This window comes from Lingula anatina, chromosome 2, assembly GCF_051362555.1.
Source record: "Lingula anatina isolate TDL-2025a chromosome 2, LinAna3.0, whole genome shotgun sequence".
Taxonomy (NCBI): Eukaryota; Metazoa; Brachiopoda; class Lingulata; order Lingulida; family Lingulidae; genus Lingula; species Lingula anatina.
Window position 1 is genome coordinate 28,269,244 of NC_141768.1, and position 25,723 is coordinate 28,294,966.

The window sequence follows — 25,723 nt, forward strand, 5'->3', positions numbered from 1 at the left end:
CAAATTATGATTACATAGAATGGATAAGTTACCTTTCATTTTTTGTTTATTTATTCTGTCTGGACATTATATGTTCATTAGTGTGTTACTGCTGTGGATTGAAGCCCAATCTTCAAACTATAGATAGTAATTCAAATGACTAATCTTGAAATAGATGTACAAAGTATAAAACGTAATCAAAGAGACACAAATTGAACAGATTTCTCCAGTTTGAACAATTCCCTTTGCCGTTCTCTTTTCTTAAAAGAACCACTTCATTCTATGATGTCTGTCAGTTAAGGCTTGATTTCCTGCCAGGGGCTGTTCGGTTTGTTTAAGGGGTAAACACTGATGCCACACATGTTGAGCCCACCTACCAGTCCTGATACAGAAAGGTACTGTAAGCAGTTCAATCTAAATTGCAACATGGAAAGGGTTACTGTTTAGGAGTAAGCTGGCTGTGTACTAGGGCTACTTCCAGCTTGGTTTCAGCAGGTTGTACAGAACAGTAGTGTTCAGAATAGACTATTAGAGAGAGAAAAGGGTGTTTCACAGAGAGCAGTCTGGCTGAGGTGTGCAGTGGGTTTCATTATAAATTTTGAGGAGATAAGGTTATTTTTTTGAAAGTTTTTTTGGCTTTGGGAAGTTAAAACATAATTGAAGTAGAAATTGTAAATTGGTAGAGAGTGCAAGCATAAGGACTCAATTGAGAACAATAGTTAATCGAAAAAAATCTAATTGAACAAATAATGGTCAGTTGGCAGTCTCGAAAGAAAAGCATCTGGAACCTTTTTTTTTCATTGTTAACAAATGGATGAATAAACTCTTACAAATACAACAATTCAGAAGATACACTGAAGACATATTGTGAAATTGTATTAAGTAATTGATAAAATTGTTATGATAATATTTTGTTTTTACCTTTTTAGATCGTTTACACATTTCCCTGTACAAAGACAGCAACGACAGATACAAAAGTGGTCAGGAAAAAGCCACCCACTCTCTAGAGGACTTTTTAGGAACAGAGACAGGACTCTGCATAGAGCGTGAGCAACATACCATGTCTGTGATATGCCAAAGCCAAGTATTGACTTTTGCCTTTAATAATGAAGAAACTGTGATTCAGTGGGAGAACAAAATAAAAACACACCTTGGACAAGGTAGGTAATTCCTGAAGTGAAGAGTAACCTTTTGATTAATAATAAATTCTTTATTCTTCCTTTATTCACGGTTTTCATTCCCATCTTCAGAGTTGTGAGGCTTATTTTTAAATTAAAAAAATTTTCTTCCCCTTAGAAGAAGATAAAAAAAAAAACCTTTATAATGAAAAACAGTATGGTCTTTGATTAGTGCAGATGATTCAAGTGCATAAAGTAAGTGGTTATGTAGTGTTTGTCACTTTGTTTTGCTACTGATTTTCATACATTATTTTTGAAATGAAATAAATTGGCACGATGAAAAACTGAACAATATTCACATTACATCATGCCAGTAACTTATAAAACACAGGTCTACAGATTAAGCTTGAGATCAGTGTGAAATTCATAGATTTAGGGTTGTCTCTCACTTGACCACCTGTGTACTTCAGTGTTAATGAAGAGACCTGGGGCAAAGAGGAATGCATCCTCAGATTCACCAAAGTAAGACCACATTCCCTTACCTAGATCAATCTAGCAGGCTCAACCCATCTCTGAGGGGATTCTTGCTAAATTGCATCCTGCTAGATTGATCTAGGTATGGGAACAGGGTGTAAGACATTTCTCCCACGTGAGTGCTTGTGAACACCCCTCCTCCCCAGGCACATTGTGCAGTATGAGGGAGGTGTGAGCCTCCTGACTCCTCAGTGAATAGAAGTACAAATCACTTCCTCACCTGAATTATATAGCCCAGAATGTTATTACACAATATTGAATGCTCTGACTACATGTGTGTCTATCACACTGGATAGGACAAGGCAAGTTGCATTAAATTGCAACATATTTCATTGCTGCCTAGGACTTTGTGGAAGTTTATGGATAAAGATGATTGCAGGTTTATCTCATACCACATATTTCAGGCTTAACAATCTTACAGAATGGAATATGAATTGATTGGGCTCTGCAACAAATAACTGACACTTGGAATGTGGTCAGCTTATTATGACATTTTTGTTTTGTATGACTTTCCTCATAGCCCAAACCAGGCTCAAGGTCTAATGGGTGTCACATATAAAAGTGTTGTTCCTACTTTTCCTCTGGATTAATATTCCTAATTCAGGTTAATGGTTGAATATTTGGAGATTGTTTTGAAATTGAGGAGATTTTTGGAAAAGGGATTCAACTGCATTATTTCCTTTTTTATGTACAGACACAGATGTGTCTGTACATATAGCCATCATCTGCGTCTGTTGTCGCCGTCGCCGTCGTCGCCGTCGCCGTGCACTTTTACCGATAACACGATAAGTGGAAAACCATTTTACCTTTTGACTTGAAACTTGCAGAACTGATGAATATTCATAATACGCAGGTCAAGTTCGAAAATCAGCATGATCGGGTCACTTTTAGGGAATTTATGCTGTTTTTTCACTTTTTTCAGCATATATGCAGCACTGATAACACGATAAGTGGAAAACCATTTTACCTTTTGACTTGAAACTTACAGAACTGATGAATATTCATAATACGCAGGTCAAGTTCGAAAATCAGCATGATCGGGTCACTTTTAGGGAATTTATGCTGTCTTTTCACTTTTTTCAGCATGTATGCAGCACCGATAACACGATAAGTGGAAAACAATTTTACCTTTTGACTTGAAACTTACAGAACTGATGAATATTCATAATACGCAGGTCAAGTTCGAAAATCAGCATGATCGGGTCACTTTTAGGGAATTTATGCTGTTTTTTCACTTTTTTCAGCATATATGCAGCACCGATAACACGATAAGTGGAAAACCATTTTACCTTTTGACTTGAAACTTACAGAACTGATGAATATTCATAATACGCAGGTCAAGTTCGAAAATCAGCATGATCGGGTCACTTTTAGGTAATTTATGCTGTTTTTTCACTATTTTCAATATAAATGCAACACTGATAACACAATATAAGACAAGGCAGCAAAGCTGTCAAATGTACAGACAAAAAGCAGGAAATAACAAAATAGGCTACTGTCAATTCTGATGCAAAAGTACATTATGTTAAACTGCAAATTCAACATCAAATTTTAATTATGCTCAACAGGTAATACCAATGTAAGTAAAATGTGAAACAAGCATAAAGCTTCAGGCCCATGGGAGTTCAAGTTCACACTTTGAAAATGTAAAACTTCCAGAAAAAGAAGTCAATTAGACTGCTTTTCCAACTCAGGCTGCATTTCAGTCCTGTATTTCTTTTTTGAAAGTTTGGCAATCATAAGTAACATGGTTTTCCCATTATGGTCATCATGGCAGCAGCACCCAAAATTGTGTTTTCTTCTATTCTGATGCAATATTACATAATGGTTAACAGCATAATGACAATCAATTTTTAATAACAAAATATATGTATCATGGATTTTCAGAAAATGTGACTAGCCTGGGTCTTCAAGCCTGTGGAACTTCAAAGTCACACCTTGAAAATGCCAATATGTGAAAAATTAAATTTTCACAAAAAAAAACTGTTTATCTGGCAGATTGCATTGCCTACTGAAGCTGTATTTTAGTCCCATGTTTCTTTCCTGTAAGTTTGAGAACAGTAAGTGACATGGTTTTTCTTAAAAGGTAATCATGGGAGCAGTGCCCAAAATAGGTTTTTTTCAAATTTTGATGCAATGTTACATAATGTTTAACAGCATAATGACCATCAATTTTTACTAATAAAATATTAGTATCATGGATATTCAGAAAATGTGACTAGCAAAGGTCTTCAGGCCCATGGAACTTCAAAGTCACAACTTGAAAATGCCAAAATGTAAACAAGACAGCACTGTTCTGAAATGTTTTTTTCCCCATTTTTAACAATTTTTAACATAAAACAAAATTAACAGTTTACTGCCATTTTTATATGATCAACTAAGAAAATTGATGACATGAGAAAAGTATCAATAGAGCAGTGTTAAATGTCCAATTTCTTCCATTCTGAGATTCTGAACATAGTGAATGATTGAATCTGACAAATTGCAATGATATGAGTTTATTTCCATTTTTGAAACTCTATTATACAATACATGATAACAAGTTTACCATCATTTTTACATAATCAACTAACAATGTTGTAAAGATGCAGGAAATGTCAAACAAACACTTTCACATATCTTATTAGTTTAATAATGAGACTGTTAACATGCCTAAAAATTGAATCTGAAGAAATGTGAAAAAACAGCATACCTTCTAAAATAATGGCACGATTATGCTGATTTACAAACTCAGCCTGCATTTTAGTAAAATTGACCACTCCTGTGACTTTCATGACAATTGGCCCATCTGTTTTTCTTATATTGTGTTTACAGTGTTGCATATAGGCTGAAAAGTGTAAAAAACAGCATAACTAGTAAAATAGTGGCCCGATCATGCCGATTTTCGAACTTGACCTGCGTTTTAGTAAGATTGATTACTCCTGTGAGTTTCATGACAACAGGTCTATCGGTTTTCCTTGAAATGTGTTAACAGTGTTGCATATATGCTGAAAAGTGAAAAAACAGCATAACTACTAATATAGTGGCCCGATCATGCCAATTTTCGAACCTGATCTGCGTTTTAGTAAGACTGATTACTCCTGTGAGTTTCATGACAACAGGCCAATCGGTTTTTTTTTAAATGTGTTAACAGTGTTGCATATATGCTAAAAAGTGAAAAAAACAGCATAAATTCTACAATAATGGCCCGATCATGCTGATTTTCGAACTTGACCTGTGTTTTATGAATATTAGTCAGCTCTGTAAATATAAAGCCAAAAAGTAAAACTGTCTTCCACTTATGGTGTTAACGCTGAAAGTGCACGGCGACGGCGACGGCGACAGCGACGGCGACATGATCGGCGACGGCGACGGCGACGACAGACGCAGGTGATGGCAATATGTACAGACACATCTGTGTCTGTACATAAAAAACGGATTGGCCAATTGTAATTATACTCACAGGAGTGGTCAATCTTACTAAAACGCAGGTTGAGTTCGAAAATAAGCATAATCGGGCCATTACTTAGGAAGTTATACTGTTTTTTCACATTTCCTCAGATTCAATTATTAGGCATGTTAACAGTCTCATTATTTAACTAATAAGATGCCTAAAAGTGTTTGTTTGATATTTCCTGCATCTTTACAACATTGTTAGTTGATTATGTAAAAAACATGGTAAACTTGTTATCATGTATTGTGTAATAAAGTGTCAAAAATGGAAATAAACTCATATCATTGCAGTTTGTCATATTCAATCATCCACTATGTTCAGAATCTCAGAATGGAGGAAATTGGACATTTAACACTGTTCTATTGATACTTTTCCCATCTCATCAATTTTCTTAGTTGGACATATAAAAATGGCAGTAAAATGTTTATTTTGTTTTATGTTAAAAAAGTGTTAAAAATGGAAATAAACCCATTTCAGAACAGTGCTGTCTTGTTTACATTTTGGCATTATCAAGGCGTGACTTTGAAGTTCCATGGGCCTGAAGACCTTTGCTAGTCACATTTTCTGAATATCTGTGATACAAATATTTTATAATTAAAAATTGATGGTCATTAAGCTGTTAAACATTATGTAATATTGCATCAAAATTTGAAGAAACCCCCATTTTGGGCACTGCTTCCATGATGACCATTTAAGGAAAATCATGTCACTTACTGTTCTCAAACTTACAGGATAGAAACATGGGACTAAAATACAGCTTCAGTAGGCAATGCAGTCTGTTTTTTTTTTTTTTTTTTTTTTTTTTTTTTTTTTTTTTTTTTTTTTTTTTTTTTTGGCAGTTAAACAGTTTTTTGTGAAAATTTAATTTTTCACATATTGGCATTTTCAAGGTGTGACTTTAAAGTTCCATGATCTTGAAGACTTTTGCTTGTCACATTTTCTGAATGTCCATGTTACTTATATTTTATTAATAACATTTGATTGTCATTATGCTGTTAAACATTATGTAATGTTGCATCAAAATTTGAAGAAACCCCTATTTTGGGCACTGCTCCTATGATGACCATTTAAGGGAAATCATGTCACTTACTGTTCTCAAACTTACAGGAAAGAAACATGGGTCTAACATACAGCTTCAATAGGCAACGCAGTCTGTTTGGTAAATTTTTCTGGCAATTTAACAGTTTTTTGTGAAAATTTAATTTTTCACTTATTTGCATCTTTATTTTCTGTTCTTTGTCTGTACATTTGACAGCTTTGCTGCCTTGTCTATTAATATTTATGATATTTAGGGAAAATCAGAAAGTTCATACTAGGCTGGTTCTGAAATGTCATCAGTTTTATTTATCTTTTCAACTTGAAAGTAAATGACAGAATATTTAGATATCTGTAAATGCACTAGCATATTGCGGTTATTCACGTGGAAGGAAGGAAAGCATTTACTCTTTTGTGACCCCTGTTCAAATCTCCAGTAACATCTCGATCCTTCAAATTGTATACCATCAGATTAAGGCAAAGATAATGAGGGTGTATATTGTATCTTCTGCAACCGTAAAATTACTTTTTTGTTGTAAGATAAGTTATGGGTGTAAGATACACACAACCATAAACTTTTTGGATTCCTTGGTATTTTCTAGTAGGTATTTCTAATGCTATCATGCTCATCAAACCTAATAACAACTGATTAAAATGATTGTGATAAGCAAAGTGTTGACATTGCATTAGGTGTCGGTATGCTTGAGTTGATTCAGGAATAATTGCCATCTAACACAAATTGAAAATATGTTACTAGAGTAAGTAAATATGTTATCAGAGAGAGTAACAGAAAAGGGCAACTTAAAATTGGAATCTGTGTAGTTATAAACTATGCACACCATAATATATTCTTTTTGTGAAAATCTTGTATCTGGTGTTGTTTATCTATTAAACCCATTTTAATTTTGCTAACTGATGTTCGGAGTTCCTTTGTTGATTTAGCAAAATTTATGTGATATGTCAGAAGTTGAAAATATTTTATAATTTGAGAGATGTATGACAAATCGTGTAAAACATGACCATGTTATGATAATCTCCTCCATGTGTGTGTGTCAACAGGAAGTGCAGGCAGTCTGGTGTGATTATAAAGGCAAATGGTCTGGCTCAGCACCAGGACGTGTTATCATAAAGCTGCTGATTTGTCTGATGCTAAACACCTATTATACTAATTACTGGCTAATAGGCTGATATCTGTGTTTCTCCATCCTTTGGACAGGTATAATCTTACCTACATCAACATGACATGGCTTATAACAGTTGGAAATGATAGGGAGGTTTTAATTTTAGGAAGGCGGAATTTACTAGTGGTAGTTTTATCTGATCCAGTCTTTATGGTGTGAACTGTCTCGCCAGGTATATGAAATGTGTAAGAACAATCACAAGGATCATTATTACATTCTTGGAAATGGAATAATAAATATTGGTGTAGTCTATGAATGAGACAAAATAATTTCCATTTATATATTTTGACCACCTATGGTGTTTAATGTGGTTTGCAAGGCAAGATCATATACATTAGGTGTCAGTTAACAGCTTTTAAATTGAGGCTCAACTCCTCGTGAAAAACACAATTTTATCATTTTTTTCAAGATGTTCAAGCACAACAACTGCCTGTTTGTCACCTTGGGGCCAGAAAGGAAGTCATAAAGTGTTCAGTATCTTGTCATCTGTGTCTCACATGCCTTTGATGTGCAGCATTTTTTTCCATGAAGGACCTCCTGTTGAACCCTGTGATTGCTATCTTCACCCTGGTTAGCTGTTAAAGTGGTGTGATTAATTGTGCTCCGTACCCTGCAATCTTCTACTTCATCAAGGAGGTATCAAGGCCTCTTAACAATATGTCTAATTGTGGATATGTTCAACATCTGTGGAATTCTAGGGTTTATGATCAGTTAGCAGTATTGATTTTATTTGTAATTTGTAAAGAAAACTGATGTGCTCAAACATGTAGTTTGTGTAAAAGGTGGAAGTGATTTGTTAATTAAACACCCTCTCTCCCCTTGCTATTGTGTTTCATTTGGTTTGAAGTGTTATACTATGTTATAATACATTTATTGACTGACTTAATATAAATGGCAGACATATAAAAATACATTCTTGCAAAAAAAAAAAAAAAAAAAAAAAATTGTGTCATCTATTTTAATTCACTAAAATTTAGAAATTTGTTGCTGTTGCATTTTATGCTAGAGTACATTTACTAGTATAAATGCTTGAGAATAAGGTATGTCATTTATGACTTAAGTTAGATATGGAAACAACTGTTTTTGTGACAGGTTAGCACTTTAGCTATCACTTTAATGACATATTCCTCCAGCAAGGTTAAAAGTCATACCAATCACCTGAACTTTTCCTCAAGGCAGTCAACTGGATGAATCTGTTTTTGATGTTGTAAAAATATGAATGAAATCTGTGGGAAAGAAATAATGGTATCTTTTCAAAATTCAACGAACATGCTTTTAATGAAGAATTTCTTTTTCTAAGCTGAAGATTTTCTTTGCATGTCTCCGTGATGAATTTTTCTGGACTAGGTTGTTTAATGTCTCTTTCTTTTAGTTTTAAGATAAAATGTGAACCAGGAATGAGCTATAAGGGAGTAAGATTAGGTGTGTTCAAAAGTTTGTTTTAAAAGGTGAAATGTATCATTAGGGACAGAAATGGCCTCTGTTCTGAAGGAAATTGTTTCCTGTCAATACCCAAACCAGGAAATTAATGCTTCCTCTGAAACAGAAACACTTCATTTATAAACTCTATGATCTACTCATACCCTTGGAATGATTGGCCCTACCTCTTTGTAATAAACACTTGTATTCACAAGCATTTAATCATCAGTGTCATTCTAGATTTTGTTTTTGAATATCAAATGAATAAGCCGTACAGGATTTTCTTCTCTTCAGCTTTGCTGAAAAAAAAAAAAAACAACTTAATTTTGAAGACCCTTAACATTAAGCTCATATGCTCTGAATGGTTAATGGATTGTCTTTTTGACAAACCCTAATGTGAATGCCATTATAGAATATTGTTCACTTTGCTGTGCTGTGTTGTTCCCAAAGTGGCAGGAAGTCTCTTTGTAAAGCCAAACAACATTGTGGTTAGAGATCTTTTGCCTTGTAGCCACAAATATGTAAGCGATCATTTAGTCCTAAAAAGTGTAGGAACCAGAGGCAGAGGAAATGGGTCTTTTTCTTGAAAATTGCTCCCCATTTACTGTTTAGATATCACGCCCATTGAATAAAAAAAACAGAAAGAGAGACTTCCCTGTCAGCTTGTCCATTTTTTTGGGTGACAGTTTTTACTGTCTCATTCACACCTGTGTAGCACCTGGGGCAAGTGGCACAGTCACACCGAAATAACTACCGCAAGGTTCATTGGTGAACAAAGTACACAAAAATTGTGTTGAAATGAGATGCTGTGGATAAATAAACTCTGCAAGCAAATATTAAAGGTGGAATAAAGGAAAATAAACATAACCTGCTTTTGTGGAGGCTATAATATTTTTCCTTACTGGATGGAAAGAGAGGGAGGGAAACCACAGGAATTTATTACAAATTATGTATGCAACCATTAGTCTAGCACAATCGGGGATAATCGGCTCTCTTCTTTCCTTTCTTAGCATTTTCACACAGTGTGAACCCTGGGTCCTCATGTTTGGCAAATTAGTCAGGATTCAAAACAGAGACAGACTGGCTACTGTTGGCTCATGACAAACCACCAGTCACTAATCTGTGCTTTTGTCTGCACAAGCCACTAGGTGGAAGAGTGTGCTAGTTGAGATGCCAGGAATAAAATGATTGCATTTGACTTTATGGAGTGAAAGATCAGATCAGCACAGCAAAATCCTCTATTAATTTTTACTGCCAGAAGTGTCTATGACAAATAACAAAGCAGTAACATATTGACTGAATATTGTTTGGTATCTGGATCATGAATCTAAGAAGAGTTTTATGTTTAAACAGGGCAATTTCCAGGATCAGGGGTACAGGCTGTCCAAATTGGTCACCTGTAATTTCCTACAAAATTTCAGGCAGTCCAAACCAGCATTAAAAAAAAAAAAAAAACTCCATCTCACAAAGCCATTTTTGAAAGATTTGTAATGATACTGGCAGCCTTCCAAATGATGGCTGGATGGTTCAATGGGAAAAGCCTTTTGTTCAAATATAGTGAACTTGGTCTTCAAGGAAGATTATATATCTTTGTAGTTATGAAAGGCAGTATTTTTTCTTGCTAAAAATAACTGTTTCATTTTATTTATAAGATAAAAATGTATTAATATAAGTAGTTGTAAAAAAGGGACTTGTTCTTTTAGCTTATCTCAACTTTTTTTCAAAGCTAGAAGACTATTTTAAAGTTAATAGAATGAGTATTTTTTTCTTTTTTGCATTAATGTTAACAACTCATTATTTTTTATTAGTATGAAAATTCTCTTTATTTGATCATAAAATGTCATGGTGTTATTTGTGTACGGTCATGAAGTATTAGCTTCTGCAGAGACACATTTCTATTTATCACTCTTCTTCCTTTTCTTTATTTTGGAAAATGTTAATTATATATTTATTTACTTTTAAAAAAATTACAAATATAACTGCTAAAAATGTGAAAGAAACTCTTGGAATAGTTGAACATTTGTATGAGTTTGAAGATAATTGGAATACTTTTAAAAGATTTAGAACAGAAGATAGTGAAAGTATCAAAACTAGAGTTTTTTTACTATAAAACTAATTGTATGCTTATATTTTTTTCACAGGTAAAAATTTCCTAACACAACTGGTGAAAGCTCCTCCTGGCAGCAAGCTGTCTATAGGTTGTCCATACACTATACACATCCAGGGACAGAAACTGTGTGTCACCAGTGGTAGCCCACCTAAACTGTACCAGACCTGGCAACTTAGTGATATCAGACGGTTTGGAACTGTGGAAGACAAATTTGTGTTTGAAGGGGGCTCACGATGTGGAAAGGGTGAGGACTTTCTTTTTATTTTATTTGAAACTTTTGAAATTGTGAAAATAAAAACACATACAAGATGAAAGGGATGAAATTGTATATTTGATATTAGATGTATTCTTTGGTTATATTGCATATTAATACCTTATAGATTTTGTGAACAGTGATTATGTCAGTATATATGCACAACTTTATGCTCTCTTATTTGTAGGTGCTGGCATCCATGCCTTCTCTTCAGACTCTGCCTCTGAGATCACACAGATTCTTAATGCAGCTTCATATGGACAGTTACAAGCAGCTAAGAGAAAGACCACATTACTAAGTATGTGAAATCAAACGAACCTTTCATATGGTCATTGAATATATTTTCAGATTATGCTTTCTTCAGTGTCATATTTTGCACAGGACGAGTATGTGATGCATTTCTGCTGGATATTGACAAAAAGAGACATGAATTGAGTTTAGTGTATTGAAAGGATTCAAATTGCTATATGAGTTCAGGGAAACTCAGTAGAATCCAATCTGATTATGGGTTGACATGTTTCCTGTGTCTATGACCTAAAATGTCTGATTGAATAAAATCCTTTTCTCCAGCATATTGCTAATTCCCAAGGTTATTAACTTTTATCTATTGGTTTCTGGACTTATCAGTCAATTTGGTGGTGATATGGGAAAAAAAAACACTGAAGTCAGTGCAGCAGATTCCCCAAATGAATAGTCTTTGCATTGGTATTTTATAAGATTTGTGATGCTTTCAGTTAAAAGTAGAGTTTTCACTCTCTTGTTTTATATTATGTTCTTGGTCAGATATCCTCTGTGGTATTACATTTAAAATTTATTGTAGGCATATTTAATATAATGATTAAACTTGAGACAAAATTTCATTCAAATGTCACTGTTTGTCCTTATTTAATATCTTTAAAAAAACATTGCAAAATCTGATTACTTATTTTTTGTTCAATATTTCAGGATCTCGATTGAGTCTTCCAGCAATGTTCCAAGCTTATAGGTCACCCAATACTCAGGCCACAAGTCCACATGCCAAAAACTTCGAAAACACTCAAGTGAATGCCGATCTCAATTTTCGATCTCACCACCAGCTTCACAGTCGCCAGTTATCTCTTCATCAGATTGATGAAAAACAGTGTCTAGTCAGTATTGAAAATTTAGGCCGTAGAGGACAGGGGAGACAGACTGCAGACAATGCAGGCTTTGATAGTGACCAGGAGCAGAGTCACGGTGGCAGAACTTTGCAGCGTACCCTGTCCAGCACCTTGCCAAGATCGCAAAGGTTGGCAGGTCGACAGTCCAGCTCTCCTGATGGTCAGTTTGATCAAAGTTACTTGAATGTAGACTTGTTTGGTGCTGGCCCCACTAAGAATTGTTGGGGTGCCACTGGTGGTGCAACTTCAGATATGAGTACTAGAAGGACAGGAAACAACAAAACCTCCATACATCTCCTGGATGATATATTTACAAACCTACCTCACCCTAAAGTGCCAATGTCAAAATCAAATGAAGATCCTGTGTTTGCAACAGTTCAGTTTTCTAATTTCATGCCATCATCATCTGCTGAAACAAATGCTCACAAAGAGTTTCGTTCTTCCCCACAGAGTCATTCTAGTATTGGATCTCATTCTCTTAGCAGTCAAGATTCAGACAGACTTTTTGAGGAGATAGATTTTCCTCAGTACACCTCCAACACCAATCTCAAAGATATTGCTCAAATCAGCTGCAGCTCGGGAAGTAGCTCACCCATTGATGCCTCTGCCAAGAGCAGAGATCAGTTTTCCCAACCCCTGACATATGTAAATCTGGAAAGATTTGACGGGGAGGAAACGGATCATCATTATATTGACAGTGCTGCATCCAGTGTGAAAATACCTGTAAATCTGCTGTCTTTCCCTCAGGATTCCCCACCAGCAGTAAGTGGGAAACAGAGATATGCCAATGTCTTGCCTTGCCCATGCTCCTGTGGGTGTCCTTTGTGCCATTCTGCTCCAGGGCAGCATTCCACCCCTGTACGGAGGTATGTGAACATTCCTGCTGAGCCAAGAGGTTATGTGAATATTCCTGGATCTGAAACTATCATAAACTGTGGACAGTGTACGTGTGGAGCTCACACTGCTGGCAGTCTGTCGTCATCCTTGGATAAGATGGAGACAGAGGAGACCAGCCCATACTTTGATATGGCAGCTGTGCAGACTATGGATAGACGGAGAAATAGGGCTGGCTCCCCACTGATACAGGAGACCTCCTTTAGTGTTCCTCCAGATGGCAGAAGACAGGATTCGACAAACACTGGCAGCAGTAGCACAGGCTCTGATGCTGATTACTTCTCCATGTCTGCTGGACCTAGCAATCCAAGCTCGTCCACCTTGAAAGGGATAGTTGATTGGACAGGGAGGGTCAGTATTCATGCATGTACATCAGAGAGCAGCTTGTTGTCAAACAGCAGGTCAAATAGCCCAGAGGATGACCAGTACATTTGGATGAAGCCTGGTGGGAGTAGCCCTGGGGACTCTAGACAGGAATATGCATCTGTTTCTAGTTTGGGCGACTCCTCTCCCATGGCCAGCACCTGTGATTCTCCCAGGGACTATTTAAAAATGGTTGTGAAACCCAGCAATACTGGTCCATGCCCCGTTGTCTACCCCAGGTGTCACAGCGTTGGTGGAAGTTCCTCTTCCCAGCCACTTGTTACCAGGTCAGAACTCCAACATTCTCATACCATGGCCAATCCTTTGAGTGAAGAACAGAACAATTACATGACAATGTCACTACCTCCCAGGGATTCTCAGCAGGTTGGTGCTCAGAGTTCAACAACAAAGCCATTGGCTGATGAGATATTAGACTCTGGATACATGCATTTTTCAGTGGGGCAGCTTGACACCGAGGACAGTGGCTCACATCTTGAGTCATCAAGGAGTGAGGCTGAGGCATCCCCAGTCCTCAAACCATTTGATAACCTTTATCAGTTTAAACCCCATTCATCAAAAAAGGATATTAAACAACACAATAAGGCCAGGTCTTCCCCTCCTCCCAGGCCAAAGAAACCCACCAAAGAACTCCCAAAGACACCAACAAAATCAAAAAATCCTTTGGATGAAAAAGAGAGGTCATCTCCAGGGGTGAAGATGAGTTTCCTTTCCATGTTTCGCCGGAGATCTGCATCAAAGTCCATGGAGCGCTCTTCAACAAGTGGTGAAGAAAACTATCAGAGTGACAGTGATAGGTCTTTTCGTAAGGGATCATCCATTAAGAAAAGTAGAGTGGGAACACCGACAGGACAAGACCCTTCTGTCCCGTCTGGGGGAAGACCATTGGGGGCAGCAACGGGTCGATGTCAGACCCCCCCACCTCTACCTCCACCTCCAATACCAGCCAGGTTACCTAAAAACAAACCAACCATGCTTGGCAAAGGGAGTGCTAGCCCCTGTTCATCCACTGATAACAGTCCATGTAAAAAACCACCCATTGATAGTAGTCCATCCAAAAACAAACCATCCAGTTACCCTGGCTGTAACAAACTTGTGTCTTCCTCTTCAGAAGAAAGTTACAGTGGGAAATGTTCCTCAGCCAAGAGCTGGGATGGGACTTTTGGTACCCTGGGGTCTTTTAAAAAGCCTACAGCTGTTGTGTCACCCTTCAGTTCTTCAACAAGTTTACATTCGTGCCTGTCTTCCACTGATGTCTCATCACAAGCCACTCAATCATCATCCCTGCAGTCAAATGATATTGCTGATATGAAAAGCCTTCATACTCTACTTACTTCAGACACCTCAGACAGCTTTACGGCTGTAAAACCAGCCATGCAAGAAGAGCAAACCGGTATATCCAAACTAATGTCTGATAGGAAAGACCCGGCAGCACCACCCCAGACTTCAGTGGTGATGCCCATGATGATCCAGGATGCCTCTCTCCTAAAGAAAACTGTCCCAGTTGGAGGTGGCTCATTGTCTTCGACTCGCATGGATCTTTGCCTTGGGTCAGAAGTGGTTGATGAAACCCATGCTAAAGGTGCACAGGGTGCTGGTAGTGCCAGCAGTCCACAAGCCAGCAGCAGGAGTGGGTTTAATGATGTGTCCCCACAGAAGGTGAGACCTGTAGCCCGTCCCAGGGCAAAGAAAAGATCCCCACCAACAGGGCTAGCTGTGACCATACCACCCCCAGATACTGATGGAAACAAGTGGATGCTCCCTGGAGATGAAGGTAAGATTCACTTCATTTTGTCTCAGTTTTATGTATAATAGTACATACTTAGAAATTCTACAAAATAGTTGGAGAAGTTAAAATGATAAGTTTTGTATTTAAAGCAATGATTTGTATTTCAACTTGATTTATCATAACTGTGCTTTTACGATATTTATTTGTATGTTGATTGCACATTTGACACTTATGCATATTGTTTGCAGAAACGTACTCGCATACATACATACACATATGTTCAGGCAGACAGAAAAGGAGATGGCTAATATCATTGGTGTGTAGGTGCTGCAAATATTGTTGAAATCTAGCTGCAGGTCATTGCATCTATTTAATATTACAACATTCTGAAAAAAAAATCCACATTGGTGATTCTGCATTTGAATAGCCAGCGTAGCTGTGTTAGACAGATAATTGGATTGTACTTGCTTGAATACCCTCTAATTCACTGCACTCGATGTGTTCCATTAATATGTTGAGGGAGGCTCTTTGTACAGTCATTGTTTCTTCAAGGCCAATAATCACCTCTCCCACACTAGACTGATGGCTCTGAGTGTGCATAATGTATACTTGACTATGGGTTGCATGATGAGCTCGTGTTGACAATGTGCTAGCTTAATTTAATGAACTGGCAGGCGGGGCAGCTGTGTCTGTTGTTAAATGAGTGCGGTGTGTAAACAAAAATGATTAGGCATAGAATAATAATTACTATGCTGGTTGATATGCCCCTTTTGTCATTTAGTTTTTAATTTTGAGTTACCATACTAAAGACATAGATAAAGCATGAGAAAAAAGTAAAGACATGAAATTGTTGATGGTATAAGATTTATGTGATCTTATCGTAAAGATTTTACAAAAACCTACAATCTCTTTTCAGAAGGATTTATCAGCTTATAGCATTATTTAGTTATGTAATAACCAGTGTAATCAAAGAGCATTAGAAACTATAATGAAGTGCCGAGCACAATAAGAGATTATTTTTATATGTTAATATAAGCTTAGATTAACAAATCCAAGACTTGAAACCTGAAGTGCATATATCTCAGACAACTTGGACATTGGCCGTGTTCAGAATAGAAGTTATTGTACTAGCAGGATTGATCTGTCTCGGCGGGGATTCTTGCTAAGGCGAAGTCAATGTAATCAGCTTAATTGTCTGGCAGGCCCCTTCATAACTTAAAGTACTTGGGCAAAGTCTGGAAAACTTTGTGGTCCATGATGTTGTTCATGTTGCTTTGCAAGGGAGCATTTCAGACAATTAAACTGATTAACATTGACTGCGCCTTAGCGAGAATTCCCACTGAGATAGATCGATCCTGCTAGTACGAGAACTTCTATTCTGAACACAGCCATTGACTAGAATTAAAGAAGATCATGAATGTTTATCAAATCCCTATTTGAAGTAAGGAATGAAAAATTTGTGAAGCATGATTTGGACAGATTTGCTGCCCACACTCCTCCAATTTACATCAGTCAATATCAGTCATGGACAGCACTTAAGTATACAGTACAGCATTTGAATTGGAACAAAGTCCTTGGTATCTGCGTCAAGTACATCTAATATGACACCTGATTTTCCCAAAAGCCATGTATGTCCTCACAGCAGTGTGTTTTCTACCATATCAGCTTCCCTGGAAATGCTATAGAAAACACCTAAGGGAAGAATTATATTAAGATGAGGAAATGAATTTGAACTAATAAGTTTTCTTTTGCATGAGAGGGCAACAAATACGATATCTACTTTTACGTGGTTTGCGTCATTAGTGTGCATTTTAAAGGAGAAGATACTCCACAATCAATACATAGCTTTAATAATCAGCTTGTAGATCTGGCACTAATGCAGTGGCAGTGGAGAAGTGCTGTGGCCTATGGAAGGATGAAAACTTGTGGTTTGAGACTCCCTGTTAACATCATTTGCCTTGGGTCTGGTTTGTTGCCATGACAACCTCAGCTAGTGCTACCTGCCTCTTTCATGTAGGAGCAGAAACACCCAGTCGATAGAAAAGGATAAGCTTGCAGTGTCACTTGGCCTCATGCTGATTGCCTTTTTTTCTTTTGCCTTCACACTCATCTTGTTTTATTGACAGCAGATCTTGAGAGATGCAAATCTTCAGTGTCAGATTGACTGACACCGCAGCTGCCTGGGGTTGGACTATTAGTGGTAAAACCCTGCCACATTGATTGCTGTGTGACAACCACCAGCATCTTAGACTTGAAGGATTCCAGTAATAATCTTGCAGTTTATTAACTGTTCAAGTTTCTGGTTATCACTATCAGTGATGCCACACAGTTGTTTTTCTCAGCAACAACCTCTCCTGCTGCCAGTGCTGCTGTTGCTTGTACTATGCCGAGGCTAAAGAAGTTTTGGAAGGGTTGGTAGATCAGTTGAATATTATTTTTTACTTGATGTATACATTTATGTTGTTTTGTATGTTTGTATGTGTATGCCTTTTTGTTATTGAACTATCTTTATATATGTGTTATATCCATTTGTGATTTTAGCTGCCTCTCCATCCAGCAACTAAATTGCTTCTTCAGCTGGGCAAGGCTTTCTGTTGTATAGATGAAAAGGTAACGGTTATTAGTATTTTAAGCATGTCACCTTTTTCTGCATGCTGTGATCAGATTGCCAAATTTTTAAAGACCTTTTCTGATTTGGTTCTCACATTATGTTGATTATTGCAGTTGTTGTTCACTGTTCATGTTGAATGAAAACTTATTAATCCATGGAATGTTGTTTGTTTTACTTATTTGTGTAGTTGTTTGCTGTTCATTGTTACCAGGATTCCAGTTTTGTACATGATGGTTGTGCATGCTTCAAGTTGCTGTGCTGTGCACGTTAATTAGTTCATTGCTTTTGGTTTCATTTCCTGTCTTGATTGTATTGAGAACTCTGGGTTTTATTGCTGGCTACTTTTCACCCTGAGAGTTAAACAAAATTATCAGCATGGTCAACTGCCTGGTAACATTTGTAGGAGTTCCAGATGGAATGGACACCGTGACTGAAGTACATGTGGCATATTAAATACTAAATCTTTCTTAATCGGTGCTTGTCTGTGACACCTATCCCTCCAATTTTTGTCTTACATTTTAGATTAAGTTATTAGCCTTCCATTTTTGCCTCATCCTTGTATATAGTTTAATCCACTTTGCTTAAATTCTATGATGTTATCATACACATGCAATTATATTAAGCATCAATTGTTTTGGTTTATTAAATTATCAAGGCACCAAAAGGAAGTCTTCATCTTGAGATGAACAGAAAATCAAATTATCTCTGTGCCATTGGAAAGATGTGTTTGGTAGACAAAAGAGTAGAATTCTTTCCTTCTCTCTCTCTCTCTCTCTCTCTCTCTCTCTCTCTCTCTCTCTCTCTCTCTCTCTCTCTCTCTCTCTCTCTCTCTCTCTCTCTCAGCACTAAAATGTGTCATAATAATGACTGCAGTTAGAAAACCAGTGATGCTTTACTTTAAATGAGTAATAGCACACACTTGCAGTGAGCACACTTAGCACTAAGAGAGCTATTCTCTTTACCTTTGATCTCAACACTATATAATTCTCTGTTTTTAATTATGATAAAATGCTTTCTTAATATTTGGCAAGTACTACATAGTTTGCGACTTAGCTAGATATGTAAAAAAAAAAAAAAGAAGAAAAAAAAAAGAAAAACAATAGGTACTATTCACAATGATTTAATAAATTATATTTCTGTCTTACAGTAAACAAATCAATTGGACGGGATGCTTCATATATATGTGTGTGTAAATATTTTATTTCAGTCATATTGACACTCATTGTACCACCAGCGTTAGCGCTGGCGGTACACATGGTTTCGGTCCCGTCCGGATCGTTCCGCCGGCTCCGCCGGCTCCGCCGGCTCCGTTGGCTCCGCCGGACGGCTACCGTTACCGCTTCTCCTCCTAGACGGTAAGGGCCCCCGTACCCATCTCATGGATTTAGGTCACCTATAATCTCAACTCGTTCCACGTAAAATTTGGGCTTTGTCGGTATTGGGGTCTGGGTGTGGCACTCATTGCAATGCACCCTTGTCTAAAAATGGCAAAATTAAATGCTAATTATCTACCCTACGGAAGGAGTTATGGGAAAAATTTCTATAGACAGCTTTCCAAAAGTCATATGTGTAGATTTCAAATATACCCTTGGATTTGACCTTTGACCTTTACTTCAAGGTCAAATGGGCCAAAATTTTCAAAAAAATGAAATTTTTTACGAAAAAAAATTTTTTTGCCCTGTTATTCAGACACCACACAGACTTAACCAATAATATTATTGGAAAGTGTTACCCTTCAGGTCATCTTTCATCTCCATGAATTTGGGGTCAATCGGTGCATTTTCACGGGAGTAGCGGCCATAAGATACCGAAACTGAAAACTGTCTCTAATTCGGGAACCGTTAATGCTAGAGACCCATTCTTTTTTGCATTTTGTAGAGCATGTAAAGCCCAACACTGGAGGTGGTCTCGGTTTTTTTGTATTCCATACGGTTTTCGAGTTACTCTGTATCAAAAAGTACATATTGGTGGTAAAAGCAAAATGTACAGTACGGTAATGGATAATAAATTTTGAACTCTGGAAAAATAAAACATAAGGCTTGGCAAAGCAGACAACTTGTGTTCAAAAATGACATTATTTCATCAAATTTGAACTTCTGAAACTTCAGAGCACCTCCTATTTCAAGAATTTTGACCAAAGTGACATTTTCTTTATTTTAATTAATTTTTTCTGTACGAAATTAAAGGCACATTATGGTAACTCCAAAATTATAACATTTAGTCCCTTATATCTCCAAAACTGGCAGAGATAGGTCCATAGTTACTATTGAAGTTGAATAGGAAGTCATATACTGGCAATCTTACTATGACCTTGAAAGTGACCTTTGACCTACTTTTCACCATGAACTGAACTTTGCAAATTTTTCTTCCCTTTTATCTCCAAAACTGGCAGAGATAGGTCCATAGTTACTATTGAAGTTGAATAGGAAGTCATATACTGGCAATCTAAATGTGACCTTAAAATTGACCTTTGACCTACTTTTCACCATAAACTGAACTTTGCAAAATTTGCTTCCCTTTTATCTCCAAAACTGGCAGAGATAGGTCCATAGTTACTATTGAACTTGAATAGGAAGTCATATACTGGCAATCTAAATGTGACCTTAAAATTGACCTTTGACCTACTTTACACCATGAACTGAATTTGGCAAATTTTGCTTCCCTTTTATCTCCAAAACTGGCAGAGATAGGTCCATAGTTACTATTGAACTTGAATAGGAAGTCATATACTGGCAATCTAAATGTGACCTTGAAATTGACCTTTGACCTACTTTTCACCATGAACTGAACTTTGCAAATTTTGCTTTCCTTTTATCTCCAAAACTGGCAGAGATAGGTCCATAGTTACTATTGAACTTGAATAGGAAGTCATATACTGGCAATCTAAATGTGACCTTAAAATTGACCTTTGACCTACTTTACACCATGAACTGAATTTTGCAAATTTTGCTTTCCTTTTATCTCCAAAACTGGCAGAGATAGGTCCATAGTTACTATTGAACTTGAATAGGAAGTCATATACTGGCATTATAAATGTGACATTCAAATTGACCTTTGTTCTACTTTTCACCATAAACTGAACTTTGCAAATTTTGCTTCCCTTTTATCTCCAAAACTGGCAGAGATAGGTCCATAGTTACTATTGAACTTGAATAGAAAGTCATATACTGGCAATCTAAATGTGACCTTGAAATTGACCTTTGACCTACTTTTTATCATGAACTGAACTCTGCTAATTTCTTTCTCTTTTAACTTCAAACTTGACAGAGATAGGTCCATAGTTACTCTTGAACTTGAATAGGAAGTCATATACTGGCAATTTACTGTGACCTTGAAATTGACCCTTGACCTACCTTACGAAGAACTTAAATTTGATTGTACCATATATATTTTTTGCAATAGTTTAAAAATTCTTGTTGATTGCATTTTTACAGCTTGTCAAGCACAAAACTGGTGGCTGTGTCCCTTATTTTGTGTATGTGGGGGTCTATACGAATGCGCTTGCTCCAGCTGGTGGTACAATATTCGGAGGCGGTATCGCCTCTCTGATCCTCTAGTTATTCTGTAATTTTACCCTTAACAGGAACCCTCTCATTAACTGATTACATGTACCCATAACTTATTTAAATGTACCACTCTGGGGCTGCTGTCTGCTGCTGTGATTGAATTTAACATGGAAAGGTCCACATGCATGGTATTATATATTTCCCAATCTTCACAACTAGGAATTATTGATTGCTTTTGTTAGGAATAACCATATTAGGCCAGCAAATGAATGGCTGAGGTTGGATGAAAATGTCAGCAAAGGTTTTTCAACTGAATCTGATCCACTTTTTACCCATTGAGGCATGTTTAATTTCCCACTCAAACTCACTCATGGTAAGTCTTATTTCTAGTCAGAGTTCAAAATTACCGCCAATGCTTTGTTGTTTTTATAGGAATATCATTGAAATAGTTGGAAGTTCGAACCATATACGGTGTCCTACTTATTAACTTATAAAAGCTCATTTAGAAATTGTTTCTAAGCTGCCAGAGTTGTGTAAATATGCCTTTGCACACTTGGAATATCATGAAAACAGCTCAGATTACAGATCAACATACTTTGTTAACACAGCAGTATCATTTTATACAATATCTCAAATGATCAAGGTTATAGATTGGTCAAGGTTATAGACTATGTCAAAGGTCAAGGTTACATATTAAAGGGTCAAGAGCAAGGTTGGAAGGTAAAAACACTGTAGAAAACTATGCTTACTAAAGCCATGCAAATCCTAAATTGATGTTTCATTTTTTGGGTGCATTTTTTCTGTGTTCATTTGTTAAAGAAACTTGATTTGATTAAGTAAGATTTTTCCTTCAATGTAAATGTCAATTTCAAAATATAGCAACAAGAATAGCATCAGTCTCTTGTTGTCCATGCATGATCAGGTAGAGTGATATTTCTCTCTTTCAAAGAGTCTGATATGTGTGTATATAATTTGGTTTTTCAATTTGTGATTCACAGTGATCAGCCACAAAGATGTTTATGTGAAATACCAGGGAGTGATGTCACAACAATGTTTCCACCAAATCTGTCTTTATCAAGAGAAAATTTGTTGTGTTGTTGTTACATTGACCATTCTACTGAAAGCAAACCATATGTGGTCTGGGTGTTGACCCAGTTATAACTTTTATTTACTGAAGGTGGTATACTTATTTAAACCCCATCTTTTATAGCTCTTGTGCTTATCCAAGATATTTGTCAGAAATAAAATATTGCCACGGATGGATGTAGATGGAGAATTATTAGTGCCCAATTATGCAAACAATGGATCAAATACAATTCTGAAGCTTTTAACATTTTTTTCAAACCAGATGGCAAGAAGGCTCATTTTCTTGCCTATATTGAATTATTATTATTATGCTTTTTCAATGAAAAGGAATAAGAAGTAATTATTATTTTCAAATTTACGGGTCAGCCCAATGAGCAGTAGATAGAGCTGTGTGTGTGTGTGTGTGAGTGTGCGTGCACACATTCATGTGTGTGTAAGCAAGCACCAGCTGAATGCAGTTAAAGGTGATTCCAGATACTACACAATATGAGACTGAGCAGCTTTGTTTCCAATCCATTGATTTCACTGATATATACTTGTATACATTACTGTACGCTGTCTCAGTGTTGCTTTGCCTCTTCTTAGGCTCTGTTCTCACAACTTTTAGATCGATCTATCACCGCGGGGAGTCTCACTAGATTACTGTCAGATAATCCCCCTTAAGTGTCCGTCCCCGCCTACTACAAGCTTTAAGGGGTAATTAACTTTCGTGTCCGCCCGGCTGACAGCTATTTAGCGTGAACCCCCAGGGAGTTAGGTCGATCCAATGTAGGTCGATCTAATCTATGAGAATGGGGTGTTAGGCTCTGGTTAGTTTTCCCAGCACGCTAGATGTTAGATGAGAATTGATTGCCTTCCATGTCCAATCATAGTTTGATTCCATGAACAAGCATGTTTCATGAGCAAGCATATAATATGATTTGATTGTTCTTAGCATCCTGCTGCATTTGTGATCTTAGGACATTTTCTTTGAGGTGTGAGTGTGATGAATGATATTATCTTCTTATATCTTAGCACTTCTGTAGCATGGTCATAGTTTACAATATGTGTTCACTCCTTGGATTTCACTAGTTTTTTATGACATACAGAAATTTCATAACTTAAAGGGATGACAAATGTTCGTATGATGTCCATATTTCACAATAAATTTATTATAAACAACTCATAGAAATATAATAAATTCTATGTTACCACTAAAATGGCAGTTAATGCAATTATTCTGGGATTTGTGCTTGCCATCACATCATGTGACCTACATAGATGGCTACACTCTGTAATAATCTCTTGAGAGAATATTACTACCGACCAACTTTTTAGAAAAAAAACAGGGACTAACTTTGAATGTGAGAATGGATTAATTAAGCATTAGTAAGTATGGAAAATTGGTGTTTACCCCCAGGAAAATTCATTTTTTGGCCAAAATGAACAATTGTTATCCCTTTAAAGACTTTGTCCGGGTAGATTTTTTACATAATATTTTGGTTTGATTTATCTCATATATGTTGACGTATTTATTTGCAAGAAACAAATGCATGCTGAAGAAAGGTGTACTGAATGTAATTGACATAAACAGAGATAGCCTAAAAATAGGCTAACAGCAGTGTATGATATCCCAAAAGATTAAAGAAAGTGCCAGAATTAGGGTTATTTTTTAAGCAAAAAATCTGAAACTTTACGTCGTCATAGAAAGCAATGCAAAAGTGACACCCTAAACATGGTGAGTTGGTGCTATTTGCAAATTGAAAAAACAAAATATAATTTAAAAGAAAAATCTGTGGATAAATTCTGTCTGTCTTCATTTCTTAGTTCTTGGCACTTGCTAGTCTGTCATTTATTTTTCTGACCCCACTCTTCTCCCAATCTCACATATCTTGCTTGAAAAATTGCTGATTTGATGATTCCCCTTCCATGTAATATTTTTTATTAATTCATGATTTTATTTTTATGAACAGACACTGTCATGCCTTTTGCAGGCATTTTTTATGATAAAAGGAAGTTTCTTCCCCTCTGAAGTATCTTACATATCTTAATAACTGGTGTAATGATGTACTAGTATTATTCACGTTACAGTTGAGCCATCTTATATATTTTCCAGATTTAAAGAGTTACCATTGTAAGAAGCTTACTAGTAATTTCTACTGAGAACTATGTGGTTGTTATCTGTAACTTTTTAGTGCAGGTACAGTGTTGATAGATGAAATTTTCTTTTTTTTAAGCACAAGAAGTTTAAAGATGCATACAAAGTCAATTTTTTGTCACAAAAACTGACCAAATGCCAGCATATAGTTTCAAGTAGTATAACTAAGAGAATTACCAAAAGGCATTGTATGTACCTTAAAGAAGCATTGGAGTTAAATGTCAGGGTTGGTTGTATTTTATTTTTAATTTTTTAGGAGAGAAAATGTCAAATCTACAGAGTATGTGATTTAAGAGCAGGCGAGGAGTATTAAGGGTTTTTCCTGTGGTGAATTTGTATTGTGAATTTCTCCCATTTACCAAACTGATACTGGCCAGTCATTTACAAGTAGATTAGTAAATTAAAAGTAGAATTAAACATGAAATCCAAGTGCGCTGGTCGAATAATTATTCATTTGTAGGAGAAAATTGCTTTAATTTTTTCTTTCTGAAAATCTCATATAGGTTTCCTTTAATTGGAATCCAGTTTGAAGCTTTGTGCTATTCCTTGGTTCTTGGAAGCAAAACAAAGCATTATTATTCCACTGCCGTTTGCCAGGTATCCTCTTTATTACCTTTGGGTTTTAGTTCTTGGAAGTTCAAATTGTATTTGTTTTTATTGGAGCCTTTGTGGCATATTAGGTTTCTCTTCATATCCGTAGCATCAGATTAGTCTGTTTTCTTCCTTTGACCAGCAAATATTGATAGAGTCAGTAACATATGGTTATGCAGGAGAGTCCATTTATATGAAGTAGCCTTGAATTTTCAACATTCTTTAATATCAGGACGTAAATTTCATACCAAGAAAAAAATCTAAAGCTTTCTAAAATCAAAGAGTGGGTAAATCAAAGATTGCTGTGATATAGTTGATTAACTGCATTAGAAAAAACTCTTATTTTTAGCCTGCTAAAATTTAGAATGAGTACTCATGGTTTTAGTCTTGGCCTGTCTCGTTATACTTGTTTTGCTTTTTATCAACCAGATCAATTTTGCCTAAGTACTTGAACTTCTTTGCATTGAATCGAATATATTTAAGTCTCTTCTTTTTTGAACTTGCATGCTCTGCATCCACGTTTTCACACACGCACGCACATACAAAGTCTAATGGTTTTCCAGACATTTTCATTAGGTTGTTGATTG

At 36.4% G+C, this 25,723-nt stretch overlaps 1 protein-coding gene across 6 annotated transcripts in view; it reads left to right on the forward strand.

Moving 5' to 3' along the window:
- Positions 1–25,723, forward strand: part of LOC106155014 (uncharacterized) — a 40,824-nt gene that overhangs the window by 9,257 nt on the left and 5,844 nt on the right. For 3 of the 6 annotated variants that reach the window (XM_087003450.1, XM_087003454.1, XM_087003451.1), the window contains 4 exons: positions 909–1,139; positions 10,841–11,053; positions 11,250–11,360; positions 12,008–15,250. In XM_087003450.1, the coding sequence (XP_086859576.1) occupies positions 909–1,139; positions 10,841–11,053; positions 11,250–11,360; positions 12,008–15,250 (3,798 nt within the window). Of the gene's footprint in view, positions 1–129; positions 591–908; positions 1,140–10,840; positions 11,054–11,249; positions 11,361–12,007; positions 15,251–17,746; positions 17,816–25,723 lie in introns of those variants that run through there. The other 3 variants (XM_087003456.1, XM_087003453.1, XM_087003455.1) reach the window with 3 other exon arrangements.